This window comes from Periplaneta americana, chromosome 5 (assembly GCF_040183065.1).
Source record: "Periplaneta americana isolate PAMFEO1 chromosome 5, P.americana_PAMFEO1_priV1, whole genome shotgun sequence".
NCBI classification, from domain to species: Eukaryota; Metazoa; Arthropoda; class Insecta; order Blattodea; family Blattidae; genus Periplaneta; species Periplaneta americana.
In genome coordinates this window covers 53109592-53136016 of record NC_091121.1, presented here as the reverse complement: position 1 = coordinate 53136016, position 26425 = coordinate 53109592, and the positions used below count along the sequence as shown (strand labels likewise).

Sequence of the window (26425 nt, the reverse complement as noted above, 5' to 3'; positions counted from 1 at the left end):
TTTGTGGACCTGGAAAAGATATTTGACAGAGTGGACTGGAAGAAACTTATGGAGGTCCCAACGAAAATTGGTGTGGATTGGAAAGAGAAGAAGCTGATCAGTAATCTTTATATGAAACGAGTCAAAGTCAAGATAGGAGAAGAAATGTCCGAAGAATTGAAATAGGGAAAGGAGTACGACAATGATGTTCATTATAACGGTTTTCAGAACTTGGGAGGGGTGACACTAGGAAGAAGTGCAAAAGATTTGCTGATGATATGGCGTTGTTAAAAGAGGATAAGATACTAAGGAATATACTACTGGAGCTAAATGACAGCTGTGAGCAATATGGGATGAAGATACATATATACAAAAGAGGTGAAGACAATGGTTATCGGGGAAAAAAATAAAGAAGATAAACGTGCGAATTTTAAATGAGACATTAGAGCAAGTGGACAGCTTCAAATACTTGGGGTGTACTATATTTTTTTTATTTATTTTAGTAGGTTATTTTACGACGCTTTATCAACATCTAAGGTTACTTAGCGTCTGAATAAGATGGTGATAATGGCGGTGAAATGAGTCCGGGGTCCAGCACCGAAAGTTACCCAGCATTTGCTCATATTGGGTTGAGGGAAAACCCAGGAAAAAACCTCGAGGTAACTTGCCCCCACCGGGAATCGAACCCGGGCCACCTGGTTTCGCGGCCAGACGCGCTAACCGTTACTCCACAGGCGTGGACGGTGTACTGTAACAAGAGGACTATAACCCTCTTGTAAGTTACTACAAGCAGTAACATGAGCTACTGTCAGGAAGTCAAAAGGAGGGTAGCAATGGCAAAGGAAGCTTTTACTAGGAAAAATAGTATCTTCTGCGGAGAGTGTAGCATTGTATGGGGCAGAAACATTACGACTAAGTGAAGAGAAGCGACTACCTATAGAAGCATTTGAAATCTGTGAACGGACAGATAGAATAAGAAATAAAGTTATGTTGGAAAGAATGATGCTGAAGCTGGTCAGGAAGAGAAAACTATGAATGAATTAATAATAATTTGTTTGTATACAACTCAAGTCTAATTAATAGTAATTAAAAAAATGTTATGTTTTATTTAACGACGCTCGCAACTGCAGAGGTTATATCAGCGTCGCCGGATGTGCCGGAATTTTGTCCCGCAGGAGTTCTTTTACATGCCAGTAAATCTACTGACATGAGCCTATCGCATCTAAGCACACTTAAATGCCATCGACCTGGCCCGGAATCGAACCCGCAACCTTGGGCATAGAAGGCCAGTGCTATACCAACTTGCCAACCAGGTCGACAATAGTAATTATGTTACTAGTCAGCGATGTATGCAATGGAGGAGGAAAGAAACTGGCCACCCTACCCCATTATCTCCTGGTTTAGCTGCGTCATGAATGAAGCCTTATTGGTGTCACTTATGAGGTTCAAACCAGTCTTCGAACAGTTGACTAAACATTAATAATAATAATAATAATAATAATAATAATAATAATAATAATAATAATAATAATAATACGACAAATCATTGTTGACACCACTGGTTCCTTTGGACTACGTCCAAAAAAAATTATCCTCGTAACGATGTCACGGGCAAACGTCATGGCCATATGTCGGCGACAATGTATACTAAGTTTATTACACAGTCTGTAATACCGGCACAGTCTGTTGTTCCTAGTACTCTCATAAACTCAAGCTTCGTGACTGTATATACTAGACTGTAGTTTATTATCGAAACCAGTTGAAAGCTGTGTACCTAATCCTCTGCTTTAGGGAAAAAAATAAATAAATCGAGCAATTGCGTAGGAGAGACCTACCTTTCACATATGTCGTTTTCCCTCTAATTTCACCTTACTGGAAATTCTAGGCCTACTAATTGTCCTTGTGTATTTAATTGGTTTTAATATATATTTTTTCAACTCACCTTAATTAATGCTTCAAGAAGTGACCTTATCTTTTGTTTCGTCCTCTGCGATGTACAGTATATGGGATGTTTTATTCCAGTTTTACCATGACCGGGATACAACCTGTTATGTCCTTGAAGAATTGTACAAACTGTTGGAATGGAGTTGAATTACCGGCAAAACAGACTTCAGTATTACGATCAACTGGCACCAAAAACACGTGTTTGTTCACTTTCTTTAAGCAGCAACCTTTCTCAAAGTTCACTTCTATTCGCTAAAAACTCTACAACTGACACTGGTATAACCCTACTACAAATTGCCTCCTTTATACAATTCCAATAAACTAAATGCGAGAATTTTGTACGACAAAAACAAATCAAGTTCAGTAACATTTTTTACCTGGCATCACAGTCTAGTATATAGTTACAGTCACGAAGGTTGAGTTGATGTGAGTACTAGGAACAATAGACTGTGCGGTATTATTTCGCATTGTCTGTAATGAGGCGATAGTAGCGATCCTAGTGGTTTGCAACTATCTATGGATGCATATTCCCTAAGTAATGAGCTTCGTGGCTGTATATACTAGACTGTGGTGGCGCCATCTATTGATGTGTATTTATAAACGCAGTATGAAGCGTGATTTTAAAAAAAAATTACCAAATCGTTTCGTAGCGCAATGATAAAGCATGTGACCACAAATCGAAAGGTTATTGGATCCAATTCCGACAATAAGGTAGCTTTGTTATGTTACCCCACTTTCCTATTTCCACAATGACAGATGAGTTAGTGGAAAAACGACATATGTAAAAGACACGCCTTGCCTCCACAATTGCTATAAAAGTACGGTAAATACAAATCCATAGCACGTTTAAAAGTTCACATAGCTCATAAAACCGAATATTTATGGTGAAACTTCGAACCCATACATACTGTACCACACACAAGAGGGGAGAGGTGAGGGGGAAACAACATACTTAAATAATTTTAAATTGTACCACACCACCATCACTGCAAAAGCTACACACCCACTGTCCCTATACACCCAACCGTCGATTTTCTCCAACATTTTCACATACAATGATCACTTGATCCAGTAGTAACATAATGTTGCATTAAGTGCGAAAGCACTTTCTCCGGTCCAGGATGAATCTTTGTTCACCATGGTCCAGGATAAATTTATCTATCTACCAAAAAGTAAACAAGCAAAAAACCTGCACTGATCCTCAACCTTACAAAAACTCGCTTATTTGTTTTTATACATATCAGCAGCACTGTGAGAGATGTACAGTTTTAATTGTAACAATATGGTCTTAGCTCTCTTTATTCTACCTAGGTACATACGGTGCGAGTCTTGAACAGTACACCAAATACTGTTTTCAATTTTCAAATTCCACGTGTAGTATCTATGTTACATTTGTAGTGGGGTTGGTGGCAGCACAGTAGTATGACAGTGTCACAAATGGAGGGTAGTTTATAGAATAAACTGGTGCACAGGAACCGAGAAATATTGTAATCATACTCAAGTCCTTTCTAAGCTTTTTCCTATCAACTGCATTTACGGCGAGAATATTTTCAGTAATGGTTACAAAATGAAAGGATGAAAGGAATAGAAGTTCTGCAAGTCTTACAAAAAATTAACTTTTTGTATATTTCAACAATGATGAATTTTACAAGAACATTTTGTTAGACAAAAAAAAATGATTAAATAAGGCACAGTCAAGTAAAAATACATGTTAAAAATAGGAATACCAGTACATGAAAAGAAAAGCTTCACAGTATATTTATGTGCATAGTTGTGCTGTAAGAAATAATTACAATAAACAGAGTGAACCGTAAATAATGTCATTAATTTCAGGGGATTATTCTTAGAGATACCGGTACTTCAAACAAAAAAGTTTAATATAATTTTGCTCGTTTTAACTTCATTTTCGAGATAAAAATTGTTTTATATGAAGTATTTCACAGTGTATTTTGGGAAAGGCATTGATTTAATTCCCAATATGCTCAGTCAATTTAAGAGAGAAGTGTATTATGATAATAAATGACTGAAAGAGTTTTGGTTTTGTGCTTTAAATGTACAGAAATTTATTAATTTTACAATAGCATGGTTTTATATCATATTTAGGAGTTCATTGAACATATCCTCATCAATTCGTAAAAAATTGCTAAATGACCAAGAATCTTCCAATAAAAATGTTGATTAAGAATGGAAATTACTTTTAAAAGCCGCGCTATTCAAAATCTTTACTGGTCCCTATATTCATAATTGCAAACAATTATTTTATTTTAATTGACAGCGTTTGTATTATAATGCAATGCCATGTAATGCATCTAATCACTATTTAATGACATATGAAGAGTTCGCGGGAAAAACGATGAATGTCACAGTTTTCTTAAGGTTGATGTCATTATCTAATTCAATGGATCACTGCGAAATTTAATGTTGTTCTTATGAAAAATGATAAAAATGAGAATTATCACCACGAATACAGTAATCCTTTCCTTTATTTTCTATAGAAACAGCACTACATCTTGCAGTTATAGACTCAATTAGATCATTATCTAATCCTTAACAGAAATGTGACATTCATCGTTTTTCCCGCGAACTCTTCATATTTGATCTGAACAAATGTAACTCCTGCTTTTCATTGCAAAACTATTAATTTCTATAGTCTTATTTTGTAAATAATAATGTAACCCTTCTCCAAATGATTTAGGAACGAAATGTTTATTTCATATTTTCATGTTTCGACAAAATAAATTTCATATCTTGGAAAAATTTTCTCCATATTGTGCCAATCTCTAAATATCACCCGTATTTATACTTGTGGGACAAACCCTTCTCAGACTTCAAACTCGGCATCACCTCTTCACTGCCTTCTCTTGAAGAAAGCATTATAACAAATAACATATGCAGTCCTTAGACACTGACATATCAATCTTAAAAATATCAGTGCGATTGATTGACTATCATAGAAGCTATGACATGAAAAACATTTGGAATCATCTTGGTCATGGCGGGATCTCCTCACGTCTTGGATGAGAATGCAATCCAGATGACATCATGCTCAGTAGAGGTAGAGTTCTCGCATCGAAATGGTTTCACCTGTAAGTCTTCCCACCACGAGCTAGACGATGGGGAACTACAGATAATTTGTAACAGTGTTTATAATTAGTGAGAATATGACCTGAATTTGCAGTGAGAAGAGAAATATTAATATCAGTCATTAAATTTAATGTATTCATAGCTACCGGCATAGCTCAGTCAGCTGACAAGATTGCCTGCTGACCTGGAATTGTGCTTGGATTTTCTCGAAGTTTTCACCAACAGTAAGGCGAATGTCAGATAATCTATGGCGAATCCTCAGTCTCATCTCGCTATCACCAATCCCATCAATGCTAAATAACCTAGTAGTTGATACAGCCAAATAACCAAGTAAAAAACAAAACTTATTCATTATGAGCACAAACACAAACTGAATATGTATCTTTGGTTCCAGGGAGTATACACTTCTTTAGTCTCGGTTCGGAACATTTGGGAAACTCTATTTTGACATCCAGATATTTATCTTTAAAACACTGGTAGACTATGAGTGGTATGTTCCTTCAAGGCTACATAATATCAATTTTTTTTTGCATCTGAATTGAAGACCTCAGTGCAAAAACCGATCAAGTACAGAAATGAAAATTTTACAGGAGATAAGAAAAACTTTTCACAAAAATTGAATGTGAATTGATTTCGAACTGATTTTTTACACAATCATTTAGGAAATTAGCGTTTTTTTAAATGTGGTTACCAATATCCTTATTAGTTCTTTTTCGTCCATAGAATTTTTTTTAAATGGACTTGAATGTTTTTTGTCCCAAAAATACAACAGATTTCTTTGTCATGTTTGAACTTCATTTATTTTTTGTTTGAAAACAAATCTACGAAACTTACTTCAATCTCAGGAGAGTTCCTGTTAAGTGGTTAATCAATGCATATACTCTGTGTGTGTGTGTGTGTGTGTGTGTGTGTGTGTGCGTGCGTGCGTGCGTGCGTGCGTACAGAGATATATACATTACGTATATTACATATTTTCAAATAATAATTATTGTACTATATTTTAAAGCTTAAAGTGCGTAGTGCAGCCATTAAGAGTAAGCTTAGAATAGTCTTTTTAACTTGGTTATTTAACTACGCCATATCAACTATTGGGTTATTTAGCATAGATGAAATTGGTGATAGTGAGATGAGATCGAGGATTCAAAAGGATTATTATCTAAGGATTATTATCTGACATTCGCCTTACAGTTAGGGATAACCTCGGGAAAACCCAACCAGGTAATCAGCCAAGCTAGAATCGAATCTGTGCCTGAGCACAACTCAGGTCCACCAGACAAACGCGCTACTAGTATCTCATCTCAGGGACCAAAGCTGTAGTTAAAATTGGTACCTACTAAAAATATAGGACCGTAGAAAAACAATATTGGCCTACCTTCCACCTAACAGGAAGATCTGTCTCGTTTTTGACACAAATCAGAGAAACAGTCAAGTCCTTTTCAACAGTAGACACATACTAAAAGTCAAACTTGACGGATTCTTGCATTAAAGTGTGCAGCATATACATTTATCTTTACAATGCAAACTAAATGTCGATTTTGAAAAAGCTGAATTGACTGGTTTTTGCACTGAGGTCTTCAATACTCTTTCCACTTTCTTCAACAGAAACACAATTATTTTTACCAGCCATAACCCTGCAATTATAACATTCAACAATCTTCTCTGCTGTAGATCATTCCAGATTTTTTCTAGATTTAAAGTTCAGATATTCATACAGTATCATGCAAGTGGTGACATCAAAATGCTGTTTTTATTTTACTATAGAACCAACGTCAGAAATTAATATTTCTATTTTAAGATTTCTGCCATCTGTTTCGCGGAAGGATTATACAGAGAGTTTGCTTACATAATGTACTCGTAGGTCGACCAGGTGGCACCGCAACAGGCACAAAGGCCATGCAACATGCGGCAAACTGTCTCCCGAATGCTCAGCAGTCCAGTTCAGTCTCTCTGCAGGAGTGGTCATGTTTATGTTAGATTGCGTGTTATTCTTCTGATTGTATTAGTGAAGTGTTTAGATTAGGAGGATTGTGTTGACATTATATTACTTATATCAATAAGAGTATGTGTACAAATAATCAAGTCCTTAGCTTAAAAAATAAGTCAAATAGAAATTTCGCTCATTCCCATACAACTCCGTGATACCGACCATCTGAGCGAATGCACAGTTGCAGTTTGTGATGCTCTCACACCTGCTATGTTGCAAAATGTTACGTTAGGTCTGAGTGAATGAGAGGGACGCTGATTGTCCCTACAGGAACATGAACACATTGAGAAATTTTATAATTTGAAGATAATGTAAGTACATAACCTTTCACTAATTAAAAATATGTTGGAAAAAAACTTTTCTATTTGTCATGAAATTCTAACTTTATTTTATGTATCATATCAGCCCATTCCCATTTAAAGTTTTGAGTATGATTCAAGATGGCAGCCATTCAGTACATAATGGTTCCCCCCTGGGTCTAACCTTTTCTATCATGACAAATTTGACTCAGCACAATTCCTTTACATTTTACAGGGGGCACTAAGCAACTTTTGGTTCACCCTGTAGTATATTAAATAAGTGAAAAACAATTAATTAGGTAAGAACACATTCAATGTATCATGGCATTGGATAGATGGAATAAAAGATTGTGGTGTAGGAGAACTGTGAAAAGATGTCAAACAATATAAAAACATACAAATACAAATGATAAAATATATTAGATAAAATCAAGTAAATTTTATAAAAGTTGAAGGCTTATAAATTGATTTTATTATTATCACACAATTGAAAATCTTGTTTCAACAAAAGTTTAGAACACGAAAATTACTTAAGCAATACCACATCTTTATAAAAGAACACTGGACACTGGTGGTGTTATTCATACAGTGTGTACCCAATGACAGCTTCATTTCGGGACATGTTCGATATCGAATAATGAATACCTGAAACAAAGCCACAAAGCAAGAATCAGAATCAAAACATTGGCAGCTTTATCATAAATTTCCATGTCAAATTTCATCTGTCGTCCATGCCATCATATTTAAAACCCTTTAAATATTTAAACATGAAGTTTATACACTAAAATTTGAAAAGGATACAGAAAGAATAAGTAAATAATTAAATAAATCACCATTTTCCAACATTACAGACATGATGTCATCAATGAATAATAATTTCACTGGGAGAACTTGAGAATAGAATAGAATTAAACCAATTATATTAAACAGTGCTTTCATATAGATAATGGATTACTTTTGTATACTTTTGAAAAGGTCAGTGACTGTTACAACTTAAGGAACTCAGATATTTTACATGACTCATGTAGAAGAAATTAGTACAGGGGGGGGCAACCAGGTAATCAGCCCAAGAGAAAATAGGTATCTCCGGATTAGCAATCAAACATACCTACTGCCTAACCTCATTATCTTTTATGTTTCTGAATATATAAGATTCAGCAATCATTGCAACCTGAGAAATAGAATTCAACTACGACTAACAGACATATCAATCACCCATACTTTAAATTTTATCTACATACTGAAATGTATATAATTTGCTAATAATGTAATACTACATTGACAACATGATAAAGGCTGGCAAGGACTACAGTATGTTAGTTTCAACTGAAGAGGCGACCACACAATTATTGTATTACCTTTAGGTACAAAAAATATTTCACTTTTCCTCAGAGTCCTCTTCATTTTTTTAATTTTCACAGTTACAGTTCCACTCATGATGAAGGATACCTGCAATTACAAGTCATCATTTTATTAACACTTCGGTTTCTGATGTTGATAAGGTCCTATTACAAAATAGTGAGAAAAAATTACTATTGTCAACTCATCAGTTAAGTGAGATGTGCAAAATATACAACTTTTTAAAGCATCAATAAACAAAACTAACATTATGACTTTCAAAGGGAAAACATTCAGTTTGATTAAATATAGTTGTAAATGAGATACTTCAGAAGACTTTGCGGATTTTAAATCCTTAAGACTTCAATATGGGTGTAAAGGTACGGCCACATGTCACAACTTTTGCAGCGCTGCAGTACAAAAAACTGCGCAACTCTCGTACTGCGATGTGTGAACAATGGTGCAAACCAAAACTAGTGGCTGCCGAACCTGCTGTCTGCTACTTTTTCATGCTGCCCGCAGCTTAAAAGTAGCGACATGTGAACAGGCCTCTCAGGGTTGCAGCCGCAGCATTTTTTATATCGGTTTTGTTGAAACTTTTGCAGTGGTTGCGACCAGTGTTGCCACCCAAATGTACCAATGTTATTTTTATTGTTTGAATATATTTTAATGTTAGATATGATATAATGTTATGTTTTATTTAATGACGCTCGCAACTGCTGAGGTTATATCAGCATCGCTGGTATGCCGGAGTTTTGTCCCACAGTTCTTTCACATGCCAGTAAATCTACTGACATGAGCCTGTCGCATTTAAGCCTGCATAGGAAGCCAGCGCTATACCAACTGCGCCTAACAGGCCAATTAGATGTGGTGGAAATAAATGATTTATAACAGTTACTAAATGTACAACACAGAGTATATATGCTGACAATATAATTAATTTTTTTTTTCCCATAGCATAGTTTCAAACAAGAGGGTTGCTGACACTGATTACGTGAATATGCTGTTGGTTATCATTTAAGTATATAGGCGTTTTTAATAGCTTTATAGTAAAAATAATGCCAATTTCTGAATACTAATTAGGACAGAAAAGCAAATAATAGATAAGTAAGCTATTGCACGAGTTTCATAATCCGAAACTCTAATGCGAACATAACCACAAAATGTATATTGAAAAGTCAACACAGACATGGAAAGCTGCATCTAGACTGCAGCTGGAAAAGTAGCACCTTGTATAATAGACTCGCAACCTCCAGTTGCAACTTCTGCAACACTTGGGTTGCACAGCACGAAAAGTAGCATGCAGCGTGCTACTTTTGGCTTACGTGTGAACACAACATGCAACTTTTGAAGCTGCAGTACAAAAGTTGCACAGCAAAAGTAGCGACGTTGACCATACCTTAATGCTTCCACATAGTTCTTTCCTTTCCACACAATATAATTATGCTGCTTTTTCCCCAGTTGCTCCCATTATCTATGACGACCTTATCCCTCCACCAGCTTATTCTTATCCCCTTTCCACTTATCTTCAGTTGTTCTAAGGCATTTATTTTCAACTATGTGTTATAATTATAAATGATCCAACTGCAAAACCTCATTTGATCGCAGAATATCTAGTACACCCAGTGTAGTATATGTTTGTTAAATTTTTTACAAAAAAAGATCGATATAGTACTACTGTCCAACAACATGTCTACCATGCTATTCAACTACACGAATCAACTGATGTTGCCAATTTAGCCATTTTGTCACTTTTTGACAGGTATACTAATAGGGAATCCATAGAAGAAGAGCTCTTATTCTGCAAACTCTTAAAAGAGAGAATTACAGAAGAAAATATATTTAAGTTAACCGACAAATACTTTTGCAGAAGTGCAATAGACTGAACTCACTATGGTGTGAAATTTATGACAGGGGCTTATGCTGGGTTTGTTGCCACAATAAAACGAGTAGTGACAAAACATTTCTTAGACACACTGTTTGCAAACACATGCCTGAAGGAATGAAAACTGAGTTAAAAGATACCTTCCAAATTCCCGCATTTTTGCAGCACTTTGTGAGGAAATGGGAAGCATTTATAACTGTTTATTGTCCCACACAGAAGTCATATACGAGGTGTGGCAATAAAGAAACCGGATTGATTTATTACTCATTTCCGGCCACTTCAATGAGGAAGAAGAGGGTAGGGGATTGACCTGCGGACACCCCTCTACCGTCACACAAAGTTTCACTCATGCGCGGTGGTTAGTCTGGCCATGACCAATGTAAGAAGCGGATCGTGTGTCTGAGATCCGTCGGAATAATGGTGAGTGTTAAAGTAGAACAACGTGGAAAATCTGCCACAGAAACTTACAATTTGTTGCCAGAAGTTTATGGTGATCAGTGTCTATCTCGCACGCAAGTTTTGGAATGGTTTAGGAGATTTAAGGAGGGTAGAGAAGACGTCGAGGACGATCCAAAATCAGGCCATCCTTCCACTACGAAAACTCAAGAGAATGTGGAGAAGGTCGCTAAGATTGTTCGAGGAGACCGTCGACTGAGCATTCAAGCTACTTACCAACATCAATAAGGAAAGAGTTTGACAGATTTATCACGACGATCTGGGCATGAAAAAGGTGTGTGCTAAAGTGGTGCCAAAAATCCTCACACCCAAGTAAAAGGAACATCAAGTGAATTGCTGTGCTGACAGTCCTGAAAACATTGAAAATGATCCTGATTTCTTCCAAAATGTTGTTGTTGTTGTTTTCTAATGCCAGGCATTTGACAATAAAGTCATTTGACCTCTTGCACTCCAATATTTTTCAAAGATATTGTCATGGTTAGCCACTGACGCACAGATTTTGAGATGTTCTGAATCCATTTCTTGATTTGAGTTGCACAATGGACAGTTAGGGGACTGATATATTCCAATTCTATGCAGATGCTTGGCCAAACAGTCATGGCCTGTTGCCAATCTAAATGCAGCTACAGACGATTTTCGTGGTAAATCGGGAATTAACTGTGGATTTTGATGCAGAGAGTTCCATTTTTTCCCTTGAGATTGTGTTATCAAATTTTGTTTGTTGAAGTCAAAGTATGTAGATTTAATCAATCTTTTCACAGAGGAATACGTAGATTTAGTAACAGGTCTGTAAGTTGCAGTGCTGCCCTTCTTTGCTAAAGCATCTGCATTCTCGTTTCCCAGGATTCCACAATGGGATGGTATCCATTGGAATACAATTCTTTTATTGAGTGTTATTAGTTGAGAGAGCATTTTATTTATTTCTGCTATTTGAGATGAAGGTGTGTGTCTAGAGACTATTGATAGAATAGCTGCTTTGGAGTCTGACAATATAACTGCATTTTTAAATTTATTGATGTGGCAGAGAAGATTCCTGAGACTTTCACTTATTCCAAAATGTAATTACGTGTGACAAAATTTGAATTTCTCAATATGATCCAGAGACTAAGCGACAATCCATGCATTGAAAGAACCCTCAATCCCATAGGAAGAAGAAAGTGCATATGAGTAAATCGAAATTCAAAGCAATGAGGATTGTTTCTTTCGATATCGAAAGGGGGGGGGGGGGGTTATCTACATTGATTGGGCGCCTGAAGGCCAGAGTATCAATCAGTCTTATTATAAAAATGTTTTGAAGACCCTTCGTGAATGTGTGCAACAAAAGAGACCAGAGTTGGGCAAAAATGCCTCATGGGTCCTTCACCAGGACAAAACACTATCTGTGAAGAGTTATTTGATGAAATACAACATTCTAGTGATGTAACATCCACCATATTCGCTGGACCTACCACCATGCGACTTTTTTCTCTTCCCGAAAGTCAAGTCTGCGCTCAAAGGAACCAAGTTCGAGTCTGTGGATGCAGTGAAAGCAAAAGTGACGCAACTCTTAAACAGCATAACACAAGATTACCTGCAGCACTGCTTCCAACAGTGGAAAATTCGCATGGAGTGGTGTAGGGATCGGGGAGGAAATTTCGAGTGTCTGATTTTTTTCAATAAAGGGTTAGAGCATGAATCCGGTTTCTTTATTGTGACACCTTGAAGTTATCTAAGGATAGAACTCTTATAAGAAAATGTTAATTCATGTACTATTCTGCTTATTTAATTTCAGTTTTAATTTTTTTAATTAATGTATAATCTTTTGAACCTTTACTTATATTTTAAGTGTTCCCAATTTATTTTTGGTGTGTTATCCAAAAGTATCGATCGTAAACACTGTTAACTTTAGTTTAAAGGTACAAAAGAGATGGATAAAGACAAAATAAATTATTGTTACTTACAAGATTAAACTCATCATTGACCAGGTCATTCACCACAAAGGAGGGTTCAATGCTCATGATACCAGCTGACATGCCCGGGGCCTCCAGACCAGTCAAGATTGGCATATCACTCTCAACTGTTTCTGATTCAATGCGAAATGTAGAAAAACACTCTGCAAGAAAACCAATTTCATTCTCAAACTGCAAATATGTTATCAAACATTAGCAGAGAAATGTCAAAGGCTGCATCTATTGGTTTACAACAGTTCATATTTACTCACTGTTTCGTCAACTTTCTCATCAAATCATTTACAAACCACAATCTCTTCAAATGATTCAGTAATGTTAACTTCCATAACTCAATTTCAATTCCTTTATATTTCATAGATCTTACATCAGCACTCATCTCGAGAGTTTTTGTTACGAAGAGTTTACTGTATTAAAGCCTTCCAATGTACTGCCTAAAATCATCTTAAAGTTTTGAAGGGTTATTTTTTAATAATGTGAATTGAGCTTGGAATTCGAGTGCGCAATCTCTCACTCATTTCATACCTTGTTTAACATATGAGAACTGGAAGAAAAACAAGTCGATTGCATTATAATTCTTTCAAAAGAAACATACAAAAATTACTGCTATACTATCAAGGATATTAAATACAATTTTAACCCCAACCTCTTGCAACATACCATTCTGTGGACATGATGAAAAATTTACTTCTCATAATAAAGGAAATTTTCTAATATTATTGACTTATTTGCTGTTTATGAACAATTGAAGGCTCATATTGACAATGAGAAAAGCAGAACAAAATGTTCAAGTCCTACATGCAAAATGAACTAATATCACTATTGCCGAAGGCAGTTTTGAGGTCAATTGTTCACAAAATTAAATAAGTTCCTTTTCTTTTCTGTTTTACCAGATACGACCAAGTACGAAAGCAGAGTTGATCAGAGAGGTATGGTAATTAGTAGGGCCCGGATTTCGATGACTTTGCATCTTTTTTCTGATGCTAGGACAATGCTCTATGGATGATAAATGTAGCTCATATCATCTTCAGTGAAATTAAACCAATTTGATGGGTCATTTTTTATGAATTTTTGGACACTTTTCTCTGATAGGGCATTTTTTACGGATTATTACTTTCTATTAGTCATATTTTAAGAACAAATCCGGGTGTTTGTCATTTTTAGCGATTTTGATTGCATTATTGTTAATATTAGTAAAATTATGTTTCTGAAGCACGAAATCTATGAATTCTTGGAAATCTGTTGCATTGTGGCCTCCCCTATTCATGTTCTGTTAAACATTTGGACTCGTCCAACTAACCGGTCATGTCTATTTTAAGACCAACTTTGTCCTCTAAAGGAATGTGGGGGTGAAATTACCTGTTTGAGGTTCGCACTGTCATGGGTTCTTGTGTACTGGTTACAATTCAGTCATTCACAGAGCGGAAGGTAGTCGTTTAGAGGTACTGAAGTAATATTTCTATTTTGCCATGCCGAAATTAAAAACAAGCAATTCCGTGAAATTAAAACAGTTTGTATCAGAGTATGGCGACACTGTATTTTCTAGTGATGGTACTATATTGTACTGTAAAATTTGTGAAGTGAAGGTTTCAGCAGAGAAGAGATTCACCGTGGACCAACATGTGAACAGAGAGAAACATAAACGCGATCTTCAAGCAGGAGAAAGAAAAAAACAACAGATGCTTCTCGGGCAATGCACTAGTGCAAACTCAGCGAATTCAGTGTTTTACGAAGAGCTATGTCAAGCTTTTGTCTCGGCAAACATCCCATTCCACAAACTCAATAATTATGTCTTCCGAGATTTCCATGTATAAGTCCTTATTAGTTGATAATCGACGGTCCTTCAAATTTGAAAACTTGCAAAAGGTGTTTGTAAGTTATTGTAATGCAGTGTTGAGTGATAAAGTGTAAGTGATATTGCCATATTGTATAAGGAAGTCGACAAATAAAGGTAATTGTTAAGTCATTCTTTTTTATTTTTAGGTCATTTTTAATTGATTTTGAAGTCATAAAGTCATCATTTTAAGGTCATTTTTTAGTATTCTTTAGGTCATCAGATATGTTGAAATCGACCTAGGGAGATCAGCAACTAATCACGTATCTTTCATTGGCTTCTACAGAATGGAATCAATCAATCTTCTTAATGTATCTAGCTGTTTGCTGACAACATAAAGTCCACTATAGTCCACTGTAGTCTATTCAGTTGTTGTTTTTCAAGAGAAATGAGGGGTATTTTGATCAGTGTTCATTATAGATGCCTGTTGCTAGTAGCCAGAGTTGGGGTGATTCTACAGAATGGAAGAGCAAACAGGAAAGTCTTTCGAGAATGAAATTTTGAAGATCCTGGAAAACAATAAATTGGATCTGAATATACAGGGTAGAAGTGAAATAACCTTGCAGACTGAAAGGGACAATAGGGTACATTTAAATGAATAGAAAACATATGTAACATTTTGTGATTAAATGCACAGTTAATTAGAAAATTAAGTTGGAAGTTTCAGCAGTCTGGCAATCTCGCTGCTAAAAGTATTTCGTATCGCAGTACAGATGTAAGAGGTCAACGAACTCAATGTACGTGTACTGCCTCATACTTCCTTCTGTAGCTAAAACATTGTGATGTGGATTGCATTTTTCAGTTGTTTGAAATTAGTGTTTTTAAATTAGATTTACACGAAAACTGCCCACACTATTGAAATATGACAGAGGGATAAATGATTCTTTATTAGATTTTCTGTCGATATGGACAAAAATCACGATCCAATTCGCAATAGTTACCAAATAAGAGGGTGTTAAACATTTGAGTGGGGGAAACATTTTTTTTTTCTGAGAAACCTATGAACTTTCCACCAATATGGTATTACAGTTTTTTGTTACATACAACATGAACTATTCGCTCTAAAATCTATTTCACTTCCATCCTGTATGTAATGGTCTGGAATATGATGGCATGGCTAATATGAGCAGCCAATACTTGGACAGCAAGAACTTATCAAGGAGAGAGTACGGACAGCTACTTATATACATTGCATGGCTCACAACTTAAATTTAGTGTTAAATGATTCTGTGAGTGACAGCTCATATATCAGAGACTTTTATACAACAGTAGACGAAATATATTATGTTTTTAGTGAAAGTTTACTGCTGTGTTTTATTTCCTGGGCAGACAACATATGTTTCTTGAAGTATCAACGGCTGATGTGGCTTGAACCTAGACAATCCAGCAGAATTTGAGTTGATGACTCAACATTCAACCCACATTTCCTACAAGTTGGATCATTCAGCCATATAAAATAGCACATATTCTCTGCATAATCTCTTGGAATGACTGCAATAACAGAAACCCTAAGGAAATTCCTTTCTTTAACTCACCACACATTTGTGGACTACTTCCATGAGACATTGGTATCAAATTTCTTCTGAAATCTTGATCTCGGTCAAGTAAATCTGTGATAATGTGCTTCCGTCTTGCTAAAATATGGAAAAAGAAAATGTATTAACACAAGAGGAGCAACAATAAATAAAAAATATCTATGTAAAAATATCAATCAATCAAAGATTAAAAGAACTCTGTTTTACAATTATCTGTCCTATTAACATGTTGAGAATGATAGTCTCCTCAATAGTAGAATTTATTTGAGTAAATTTACTCGGTATAAATCCCACAGTTTTTGCCAAATTTTGCCATAAAAAGGTACACACGAGATACTATAAGGAGAAGGTAGCGTAAAAGATTGGCAACTACAATGATATACTCGTATATACAACTGGTGGTGGCTATTTCTTTCAAATCATGTATAGTAAAACTTCAATAAGACACGCCACTTTTTGGTCCTACAGAATATATCTGTTATGATAACAATGGTTAATAGAGAAGAAAAATTCGATCCGGTGCTGTGGATTGAACTTCGGCGTAGCACAGTGGTTAGAGCACTTGGTACGTAGAAGCAAGGACCCGGATTCGATTCCCGGTGCCAGGGAGTATTTTTCTCCTCTAATAACCATTGTTACCATAACAGATATATTCTGTAGGACCAAAAAATTAATCTTTACATAGATTCTTCGCCCAACAGTGCATATTACTGTGGAATCCCGGCCATCAAGTCACTCAATTGAGTGCGCTCCTTATATAATGGCAGTTGACTTAATATAAATGTCAACATATATGTCGAACTTGGAGCCAGACCACAAAGGGAAAAACACAAGAGAGTAATTCGATCCAGTGCTGTGAATTGAACTTCAGCATAGCTCAGTGGTTAGAACACTTAGTACATAGAACCAAGGACCCAGATTCGATCCCCAGCATCGGAGCGAGTTTTTCTCCTCTAATAACCATTGTTATCATAACAGATATATTCTGTAGGACCAAAAAAATAATCTTTACGCAACGTAATGAATGTTTAATTGTTAATGGAGGCTACTTTAAGCATTTAATAAAATGAAGTAAGTAATAGATTTGTAACTGTTACTGCTTTAATGTCTTTATCTCGTTTCTCTTCAAAATTTCAAATGACCATTACTTTTTTCTATTGTACAGAAAGGTCATAAAGTGGGAGTACTCCTCATGTATTCTTATTTCACTCACATTGTGAATGTTGGTACCCTTGTTGGGGGGTTCATCAAGGACAAAGTGCGAAATCACCACTATAACACAACGACATAATTACTAGCAGCTGTGGAAGATGTCTTCAACGAAGTGAATCTTGATTATCTCCACAAAATATCTGCCAGGACATGGCAAAGAATTCAGTCATGTTATGAAAATGAAGCTCTTCATACCGATGTCTTGGATTGTTAACTATCAGGTACATGTCCACATCAACCAATCAACTATATCCATTGTAGTGTCGTAATACGGGAGAAGGGGGGGGGGGGTTGCCCACTTTGTGACCTCACTGTATTCTAGAGAAGAAATACTTTACATGAAAGTTGCAATCACAAAACACAAAAATTATATTATTTCATTAGTGCTCTATGAAGGAGGCACAATGGAAAGTTATTATTGTCTTTTCTGCAAGGCCCTTTCCTGTTTAATTTGGAAAAATTATCATTTAGTTAAAATGATTCATTTAAGAGGTATCCGCTTGTAGGACTTCATATGGGCCACCTTGTATATAATATAAAATCAAAATTTAACATACAGTAAATACCTCAACATATGTTAAACAGAACACCTGTGAATGGAAAGTATTTACATCACATGCAAAATATTAATATAGATTAGACACACAAATAAATGCGCAAAAAAATAAAATCAGTTGCACAGGTATATGAAACAATGCACCAAGAGAAAGCATGTACACTTCAAGAACAAGGTTTAAGGGACATGATGATCTTTCAAAATGCAGATTAAGATGCAAATGTGTTACAGAATATTACAATGTGTCTTGCTCAAAAACTGATAAGGATATAATATATGAACAAAATGTAAACCTTTGTATCTGCGAACACTCTGGCCAAAATCCGGATTCCCAGCACTTATGCCCACCACTTCACGGCAGTTGTCAATTCCTACTTTATATTCTATCCTTTCTCCTCTCCAATATTCCAAGCGTCTCACTCTCTTCCTCTTTGATCGTCTCACACCTAAAAAATAAGGCAAATAATATCAGCCACACTGAGTTTCTGCAAACTGGTATGTACAGCAATAAATTATTTCTTCTTTCAACTATATTGCTTCTCAAAATATTCCCCTTAAATCTTATACACTTGTCCATTCGATGAACTGCTCATCAAAGCACTGCACCCACTTTTCTAGAGGCACTTCAGACACCAGCTTATTGTAGGCCTCAACTGCAGCTTCAGCAGTGTTGACGGACAGTTCACAGGAAGCAGAGATATATACTACAGTCTGGTTGGTCTCTCTTGGCAGAGTAACAGACTATAGAATGGAGGAATCCAGGTAAAGGGGTCATTTTTTGTCTCGTCATAACCAAAGAGAGCAGATGGAGTACGGTATCAGTGGATACAAGTTTACTATACCGAGAACTTTGATTACATCACGAGGTGGGGGAAGGGGTTTTACCTACAAGGTACAGTCATTGTTCGCGCAGAGCTCTCTGATGTTACTCGTGCTGTCTTAGATAGTTTTCAATACCTGTGAGTTTCCTGGCATATATGAATTTCTTGTGTTCTTCATATTCTTCTTTATTGGTCCTTCTAGACTATTTCCTGTATTTACTCGTAATTTTTTCCTATCGCAGTCTTTCTAATTTGTCCTACTTGTGTTTACCGTAAGTGCAAAGCATTTATTTGCCTTAGTTACATTACAACAGTTTGCGTTATGCCAAAAGAAAAGAAGCCTCAGCATGTACAATTCCAGCGATTTGTTGAGGAGTTCGGATCGCGCACTTTTCCACGAATGGTGGAAAACTTACATGCAAGATATGTAAAGTCAATCTACTGGGGAACAAAAGACACCATGTACAAAAACACTACAACTCTAAAAGACACAAGGAATGTTTTAAGTTGTTGAATTCGAAGAAAGTCGAAGCTATTCCCACGAGTTCAAATATGGAATGTAATTTTTACCAACACTTGTGCCACATGTTCGTTAGGGTAAATATTCCATTTACAAAACTGGAACACCCATGTGTCAGATCATTTTTGCAAAAATATACATGCGCAATTGTTGAGAGTTGTATTCATAAAATCACACACTGAAATAAAAAATGTTATTAAGTCACTCTAGTAGTTAAAATATTATTCTTATTGGTGATTGTTGTCAAAAATGGACAAGAAATTACGAATGAAAAGTGCGCAAAATACAAGAAAACACGAACTCACAGTGGCTGTTTCTGTCAGTTGTTTCCCACTATATCTCGTAACATAAATAGAGTGTTGCGCTAATTTTAATTTGTTCGAGTCTGAGTGTTTGAGTGCGAATAAATACGCATCCCACTTTTCAAGACGACATTTTGTCAGAAAAGGTGCGTATTACAATCACGCAAATGTGTGTTCATTGTTAAGATGTGGCCAGCTTTGAAATTTCTGGAAATTCGAAGCTCCCCATTCCTGTCTCTGCACGTGCTAGCTTCAGTAAATTGGCTATGCACCAATGGAGAATCAGATCAGAGAGGGGAGAGAAGTATGTGCAGAGAGAAGAAATTAAACATTTTAAACAAAGGTCCAAAGCTGTGAGAGCACTGAAAATATTTTGACAGTAGACTCAACCTGAAATGACAAGAAGGTTGCTGATTGGTTTTTGAATTCCAATGAGTGGAAGAAAGGGAAAGTGTATTTGTAACTGACTTTTTTTTTTTTAATAATCACATGTTATCAATTAGTAATGCTATTTCAGATGTAACTAAATGCCATTTCAGCTGTACGTGTTTTTCTCACTTATACGTTTTTTTTCTTCAGAACCCCATAAAATGTATAAATGAAGTTTTACTGTATTTAGTTCTCCTCTCAAGAATTATTGTTTGACTATACTAATCTCCATCTCCAATCTAGCTGCCAAGTTGTATGCATTCCACAGTACACTTAAAAATTTTTTGCGCAGTTTTTCTCTCAGTTTATTAATATTTATATTATCCTTTAAATCTAATTACATTTCAATGGATACCTAGTCATTGTGGTATACTTGGAAACGAGAAAGTCGATAATATTGCAAAACAGGCAACATATTTGCAACCAAGACCTCTTCAAGTGATATCTCTATCCAGTGCTTTTGCTTCAGTAAAGTCTCATTTTACAAAGCTATGGATCAACAACTGGCTTTCTTCTGACAAAGGTAAAATTTTACAGACTGTACAGAAGAAACCAAATGACCTGGAAATGTACAAAAACTTGCCCAGACATGTTCAAACATTTTTAACAAGAGCCAGAACAGGTCACATTGTCACTCAATTGTACCTACACCGAATTCACATTTCTGATAATCCTACTTGTCTGTGGTGTAATAATTATGATGAAGATCTGGAACACATTCTTCTATACTGTCCATCCATAAACCACAAAAGAAGTAAATTAAAATCATCAGTACCAGTTGCAGAAGACACAGCTCTGCAGTATATATTGACTACACCCCAACTCTGGCTACTAGCAACAGGCATCTATAATGAACACCGATCAAAATACCCCTCATTTCTCGTGAAAAACAACAACTGAATAGACTACAGTGGACTTTATGTTGTCAGCAAACAGCTGGATACATTAAGAAGATTGATTTAAATATAATTACCATCTTCATTATCAGTTCCACTCTTCCTACTACTTCTCGGTGAATTTTGACGAATTTCTTTAGGTGACATCTTCTTCCTCTTTCCAGTAACATTCTCGTGGTCTTGCAGTGTTTCACTGCCACTGCTTTGGATGGAATCTTTCATCACGTGTAAAAAAAAAAAAAAAGAACAAATATGAATAAGTTAACACAACGGGTTTCATATTCTTTGCAACTGTTCTAAGTAGAACATTCGTAGCAAGTCCAGTGTGGACTATGGTTCGTGCATGTAACTGCTCACTAAGAAACTACAGAGTATGTGACTGTGGTTGCAGTATACAAATACTGCCAGTATGTAAACAGCCAATATTGTGAGTGAATGTCTATCAGTATGCTCTTGATGTTCATCAATTACAGTTACTGTACATGAATGTGTTTTCAATTTTCTCATAAACATAAAGTCTTAACGTTACGTGAAAAGTATAAAAAAATGTAATTTATAGAAAAGTAATATGAGTCAATGTATAAACATCAGTGCAGATGATCCACACAGTATTAAAATATGGTGATTTCAACTCCTACGAAGCACAGAAACCCATAAAGATATTATATGCATTATACACAAAATGAATCAGTAAATCAAATTCAGGACTTCAAAATTGGCACATAAAATCTATAAAATTATAATCACTAAAATATGCGAGACTTCAATCATATGCAACAATTAATCTGTCACAGTCCATTACATGTGATTTTTTGCAACGTAATATTGTGTCCATATTTCATGCCATGAGAAAAACAGAACTAAAATCACGCTTGCAACATATTACTTCAGGAGTAGTAACATTAAAAAATTTTTATCACCTGGTTTATTTTCTGAAGCAGGTTTCGTCTTTCTTATTGTTTTAGGTGAAGCTTTTTTACTGGACTTTATAGGACTGCCTACAAGTGACTTCTTAGTCTTTTCTTCTGTCTTTCTGATATTTCCCTGGGAAATTCTCTTACCACGCTCCACTGGAGGACTCTCATTTGTTTTGTTGCCATCTAAGAAAAAAAGAAATAAGAAATCAAGGATAATGTTTCACTTCTCTCACTGTAACCAAAAAGTGACAGGATGTACATCGAAATATTTGTCCCAATTATTATGTGTAAACTACAGAGAGGCACACGAAAAACAGGACCAAATACAGACTACTCATTGTCGCGCACCAATATGTCACCTACTGTTGCGGAGCTGTTGCGACTAGGTTTTGTATTGTATTGTCAGTACGAAATCCGTGAAGACATGGTTCAGACGTGTGAAGTAAATATCTCAGCGAGATGTATTCTCTTCAAGAAAGAATCGCAATAGTGGTGGCATATGTGTCTACCAGTTCATTTAAGGAAACGCAGGACATTTTTGCAAACAAGTTTCCTGGCGTCTCCATAACAGAAAGAGCAGTATACAGGATTTGGTGAAAAAGTGGCGTAATACAGGGTCAGTTGCAAACACAAAAAAAGAATCGAGCCCCATCCATTTGTACACCTGCTGTGTTCGAGCACAAATGATCCAGAGTCCTAAGTCGACACGTAAATTGTCGCAACAAGTGAACATTTCACGTAGGTCTTGTCAACATGTTTTACACCATATAGGGATGAAGCCCTACAAAATAACATGTGTCCAAGAACTGGAGGAGAAAGACAAGGCAAAACGTGTGAATTACTGCACCTAGCTATGTCAAACAATTGAGAGTGGAATGTTGGATCTCCTGCTGTATTTCATGAGTGATGAAGACTGGTACCATCTGACAGGACATGTAAACTCCCAGAATGCAAGATACTGGTCAACAAACAATCCCTATACAATTCACGACAGAAAAATCTGAGTGTGATGTGCTGAGTCAGCAAATCATTGGGTCCCAAATTTTTTGAAATTACAATAAACACTAATGTGTATATGCGAATCTTTGAGGAATTTTACGCACAGTTGACACCCGATGAATGCTTGTATGCTGTGTTTCAACAGGATGGGGCGACCTGTCACACTTCACGCAAGTCAATCTCACGAATTCATGAAAGATTCACAGAAGGAAGGACTATCAGCAAAGGATTGTGACCGGCCAAGTTCGCAGGACCTTACCACTTGTGACTTTTATCTGTGGTGGAGTCTAAAGGGAAAAGTGTATGCAAATAATCCAAGGACATTAGAAGACTTGAAGGACAATATTCCTAATGAAATTTTGAAAACTGATGCAGCAGAGTTGCGCAAAGTTATAATAACATGTTAGGGAATGTCCAAAAGTGCATTGAAGCACAAGGTCATTTTCAGCACCTAATGTAAAAGACAAAATCGTTTCAGTAAATACAGTCCTTTGCATTAGCTTACTTTTTATTTCTTTCATTTCTTGTTTGTATCTGCTCATGGCAGGCCAGTTTTTCATGTGCCACCTGGTATTTCTTCATTCTTCATGGAAATTCCAGAAGAGGCATAAACACTGGTGTCAGTGTTTATTTATACCATGCATAATTCATTATTTAAATTTACATTTTAATTATTACCTTTTTTTTATTGTATAATTAACATTCTTTCTGCCATAACAGACTGCCTAGATGACAAAAAATACTATACAAAATTTAAATTTCTTGATACAATGGTTGTAACAGTAATAAATGTTAGATTTGCTAATACATGGTAGTAAGAGAAAAATTATGATAATAAGACTACATATTTTGGTCTTCAGTTCATATGTATAACTTCTTCACTCCAGATTAAAACTAATAATATTACCATAATAATAAGAAATTTGTGTAGTACAATGGAGGCTAACTAGCTTTCCTCTTCACAGATGCCATTCCAATACCAAGTTAATAAATTCACTTCACTGTAAATTTAATTATCAGTATTGCCATTTATCAAATGTTCACATATTAATGCTGCATATTCTACACTTCAGAATGCATTACATTAGCATTTAATTACCAATAATAATATCTTGTCAAAATCGCGAAAAAGATTTTTTACAACATAATATTGTGTCCATATTCCATGCCATGAGAAAAACAGAACTAAAATTAGGCAAGCAATGTGTTACTTCAGGAGTAGTAACATTAAGAAATTGATCACCTGGTTTTTCTGAAGAAAGTTTCCTCTTTCTTATTGCTTTAGGTGCAGCTTTTTTACTGGACTTTATAGGACTGTCTACAAGTATCTTCTTATTCTTTTCTTCTGTCTTTCTGGTATTTCGCTGGGAAGTCCCCATACTACGCTCTGCTGGAGGACTCTCATTTGCTTTGTTGTCATCTTTAAGAAAAAAAGGAATAAGAAATTAAGGATAATGTTTCACTTCACTCACTGTAACCAAAAAGTGACCGGGTGTTCATTGAAACCCCATAACTACATGAAACATTTATGTGTTCGTAATTGTTATTGTGAGCATGGTTGGAATAGTAAGGATGTCTGGGATTTTAAATAAAATTTCAATACTCCTTTTCATTTCCATCTTTATACTCCCTTCACTTAAATTTAATAAGGCAGAGCCTTCTCGTTAATTACTACATAATCATTTTTTCATTCCATAGACCTAGTCTCAAGATGCCAGTGAAATTAATAGTCGAAATTATTCACACATCAATATTATGCCGATGAAGTGTTTGAAATTGTGACTAGTAATAATAACTTAAGTCACTGCAGGCAATTAGATCATTCGAAAATTAATATCACAGTTAAGTACGATTCTACTTTAGAATTAGACTATCTTAAATTAACTATTTATAATCCCTGCATTTATTAATCCCCTCATTTATGTATGAATACTATTGCTCGCGGACACAGCGCACTTGGATGGTGGCACAGTATTAACAGCAAGTGTGACCAAAATTCTCAATTATCAAGCATGTAAATGTTTCACATTAGAAAAGAAATTTAAGCAACATTACAGAATATCTATAAAAAAAAAAAAGCCATCCTAAAAACATTAAAATTATTTACGTGGGTTGAAACTTTTAATAGTGGCAACACTGCTGTGGAAGTGAAACGAGACGAAATTAATTAGTCTCACTTCTACCATATGCTAGTCTATGTCCAATCTCCTCATAGTAAATGGACGTTCCTTTCAACTCATAGCGCATGCGCTGTGGCGAGAAGAAAATAGTCTTGTGTGAGTTACCGATCTAAACTGTTATTTTCACTATGTTCACAAAATAGGAACAATGGAGTACTGCAAAGACAGACTGTTGATACACAATATTTGTCACTTTTTGGAGCATAACTTGAGACCAGCATTGTGAAGGAAGCGACAACACTTTTGCAGAACCCTGCCATCATTACGCAGGATAATGCTCGGATGCATGTGGCACATCCTGTAGCTGATCTGTACCATTGCTGGTTTGGGAAGTGCCTCTCCATCCATCATATTCACCGGACTTAAGCTCCTGTGGTTATGACTTGAACCCAAAGATGAAGGAACCACTTCGTGGCATTCAGTTCATTTATTTAACGACGCTTGCAACTGCAGAGGTTATATCAGCGTCGCCGAAAGTGCCGGAACTTTGTCCCGCAGGAGTTCTTTTACATGCCAGTAAATCTACTGACATGAGTCTGTCGCATTTAAGCACACTTGACTTGGCCTGGGATCGAACCCGCAACCTTGGGCATAGGAGGCCAGCGCTACACAACTCGCCAACCAGGTCGACCAGGCAGTAGATCGTTCCATCAAAAACATCAACAGGAATACTAAGACTTCCACATCGCTGGCAATGAGTTGTAGACATGTTGGTAACTACAGTGAAGGACTGTAGATGTTTCACACAAGTATCACTTTTGTATTAGTAATAAATAATTGCCACTACTAAAGTTCCAACCTTTGTATAATATTATACTTGCAAAACACACTGTGATAGTGATCATAGAAATGAACGAAAACATATCCTTTCCAAATTTCATAGGTCAACAGCCTTCTACGGGTAACAATGCCCAACCATACACAAATACAAAGTACAAATTGAAAATCATCATTGACAGTGACTTAGTTGTCCTAGTACTCAGTATTCATCAAAGAGTCTGTTTCTTAAAAACGGATTCTTTAACTAGTAACAAGGAAAACAAGTGACAAGCACCAACTTGTCAGATTTTCACGTTTCCTAAATACAAAGACAAGTAACTTGTGACATTGGAAAGTGGCAAACAAATCAAGAGTGAATTTTACTAATGTGACCAGCGTTTACCATTTTGAAAAAATTTACTTGTTACATTTGATAACTTTTAAGTTATATGGAAAAATCCAAGATGAAGTGTCAAACTTAGTCCTTTTGTAAGTCTAGACATACTATTGAAACAGAGAAAAAAAATAGCAACCAAGAAATGTATAACTG

The 26425-nt window shown here is 35.8% G+C and overlaps 1 protein-coding gene across 3 annotated transcripts in view; it reads right to left on the bottom strand.

The window, feature by feature from the left end:
- Positions 1-7691: 7691 nt before the first annotated feature.
- LOC138699619 (uncharacterized) overlaps positions 7692-26425 on the bottom strand; it is a 40133-nt gene continuing 21399 nt past the window's right edge. For all 3 annotated transcript variants that reach the window (XM_069825643.1, XM_069825645.1, XM_069825644.1), the window contains 8 exons: positions 24180-24356; positions 21941-22120; positions 21098-21235; positions 18346-18498; positions 16285-16383; positions 12910-13061; positions 8649-8739; positions 7692-7935 (listed from right to left, as the gene is read on the bottom strand). In XM_069825643.1, coding sequence (XP_069681744.1) covers positions 7868-7935; positions 8649-8739; positions 12910-13061; positions 16285-16383; positions 18346-18498; positions 21098-21235; positions 21941-22120; positions 24180-24356 — 1058 coding nt within the window. In that variant the 3' untranslated portion in view covers positions 7692-7867. The remainder of the gene's footprint in view (positions 7936-8648; positions 8740-12909; positions 13062-16284; positions 16384-18345; positions 18499-21097; positions 21236-21940; positions 22121-24179; positions 24357-26425) is intronic.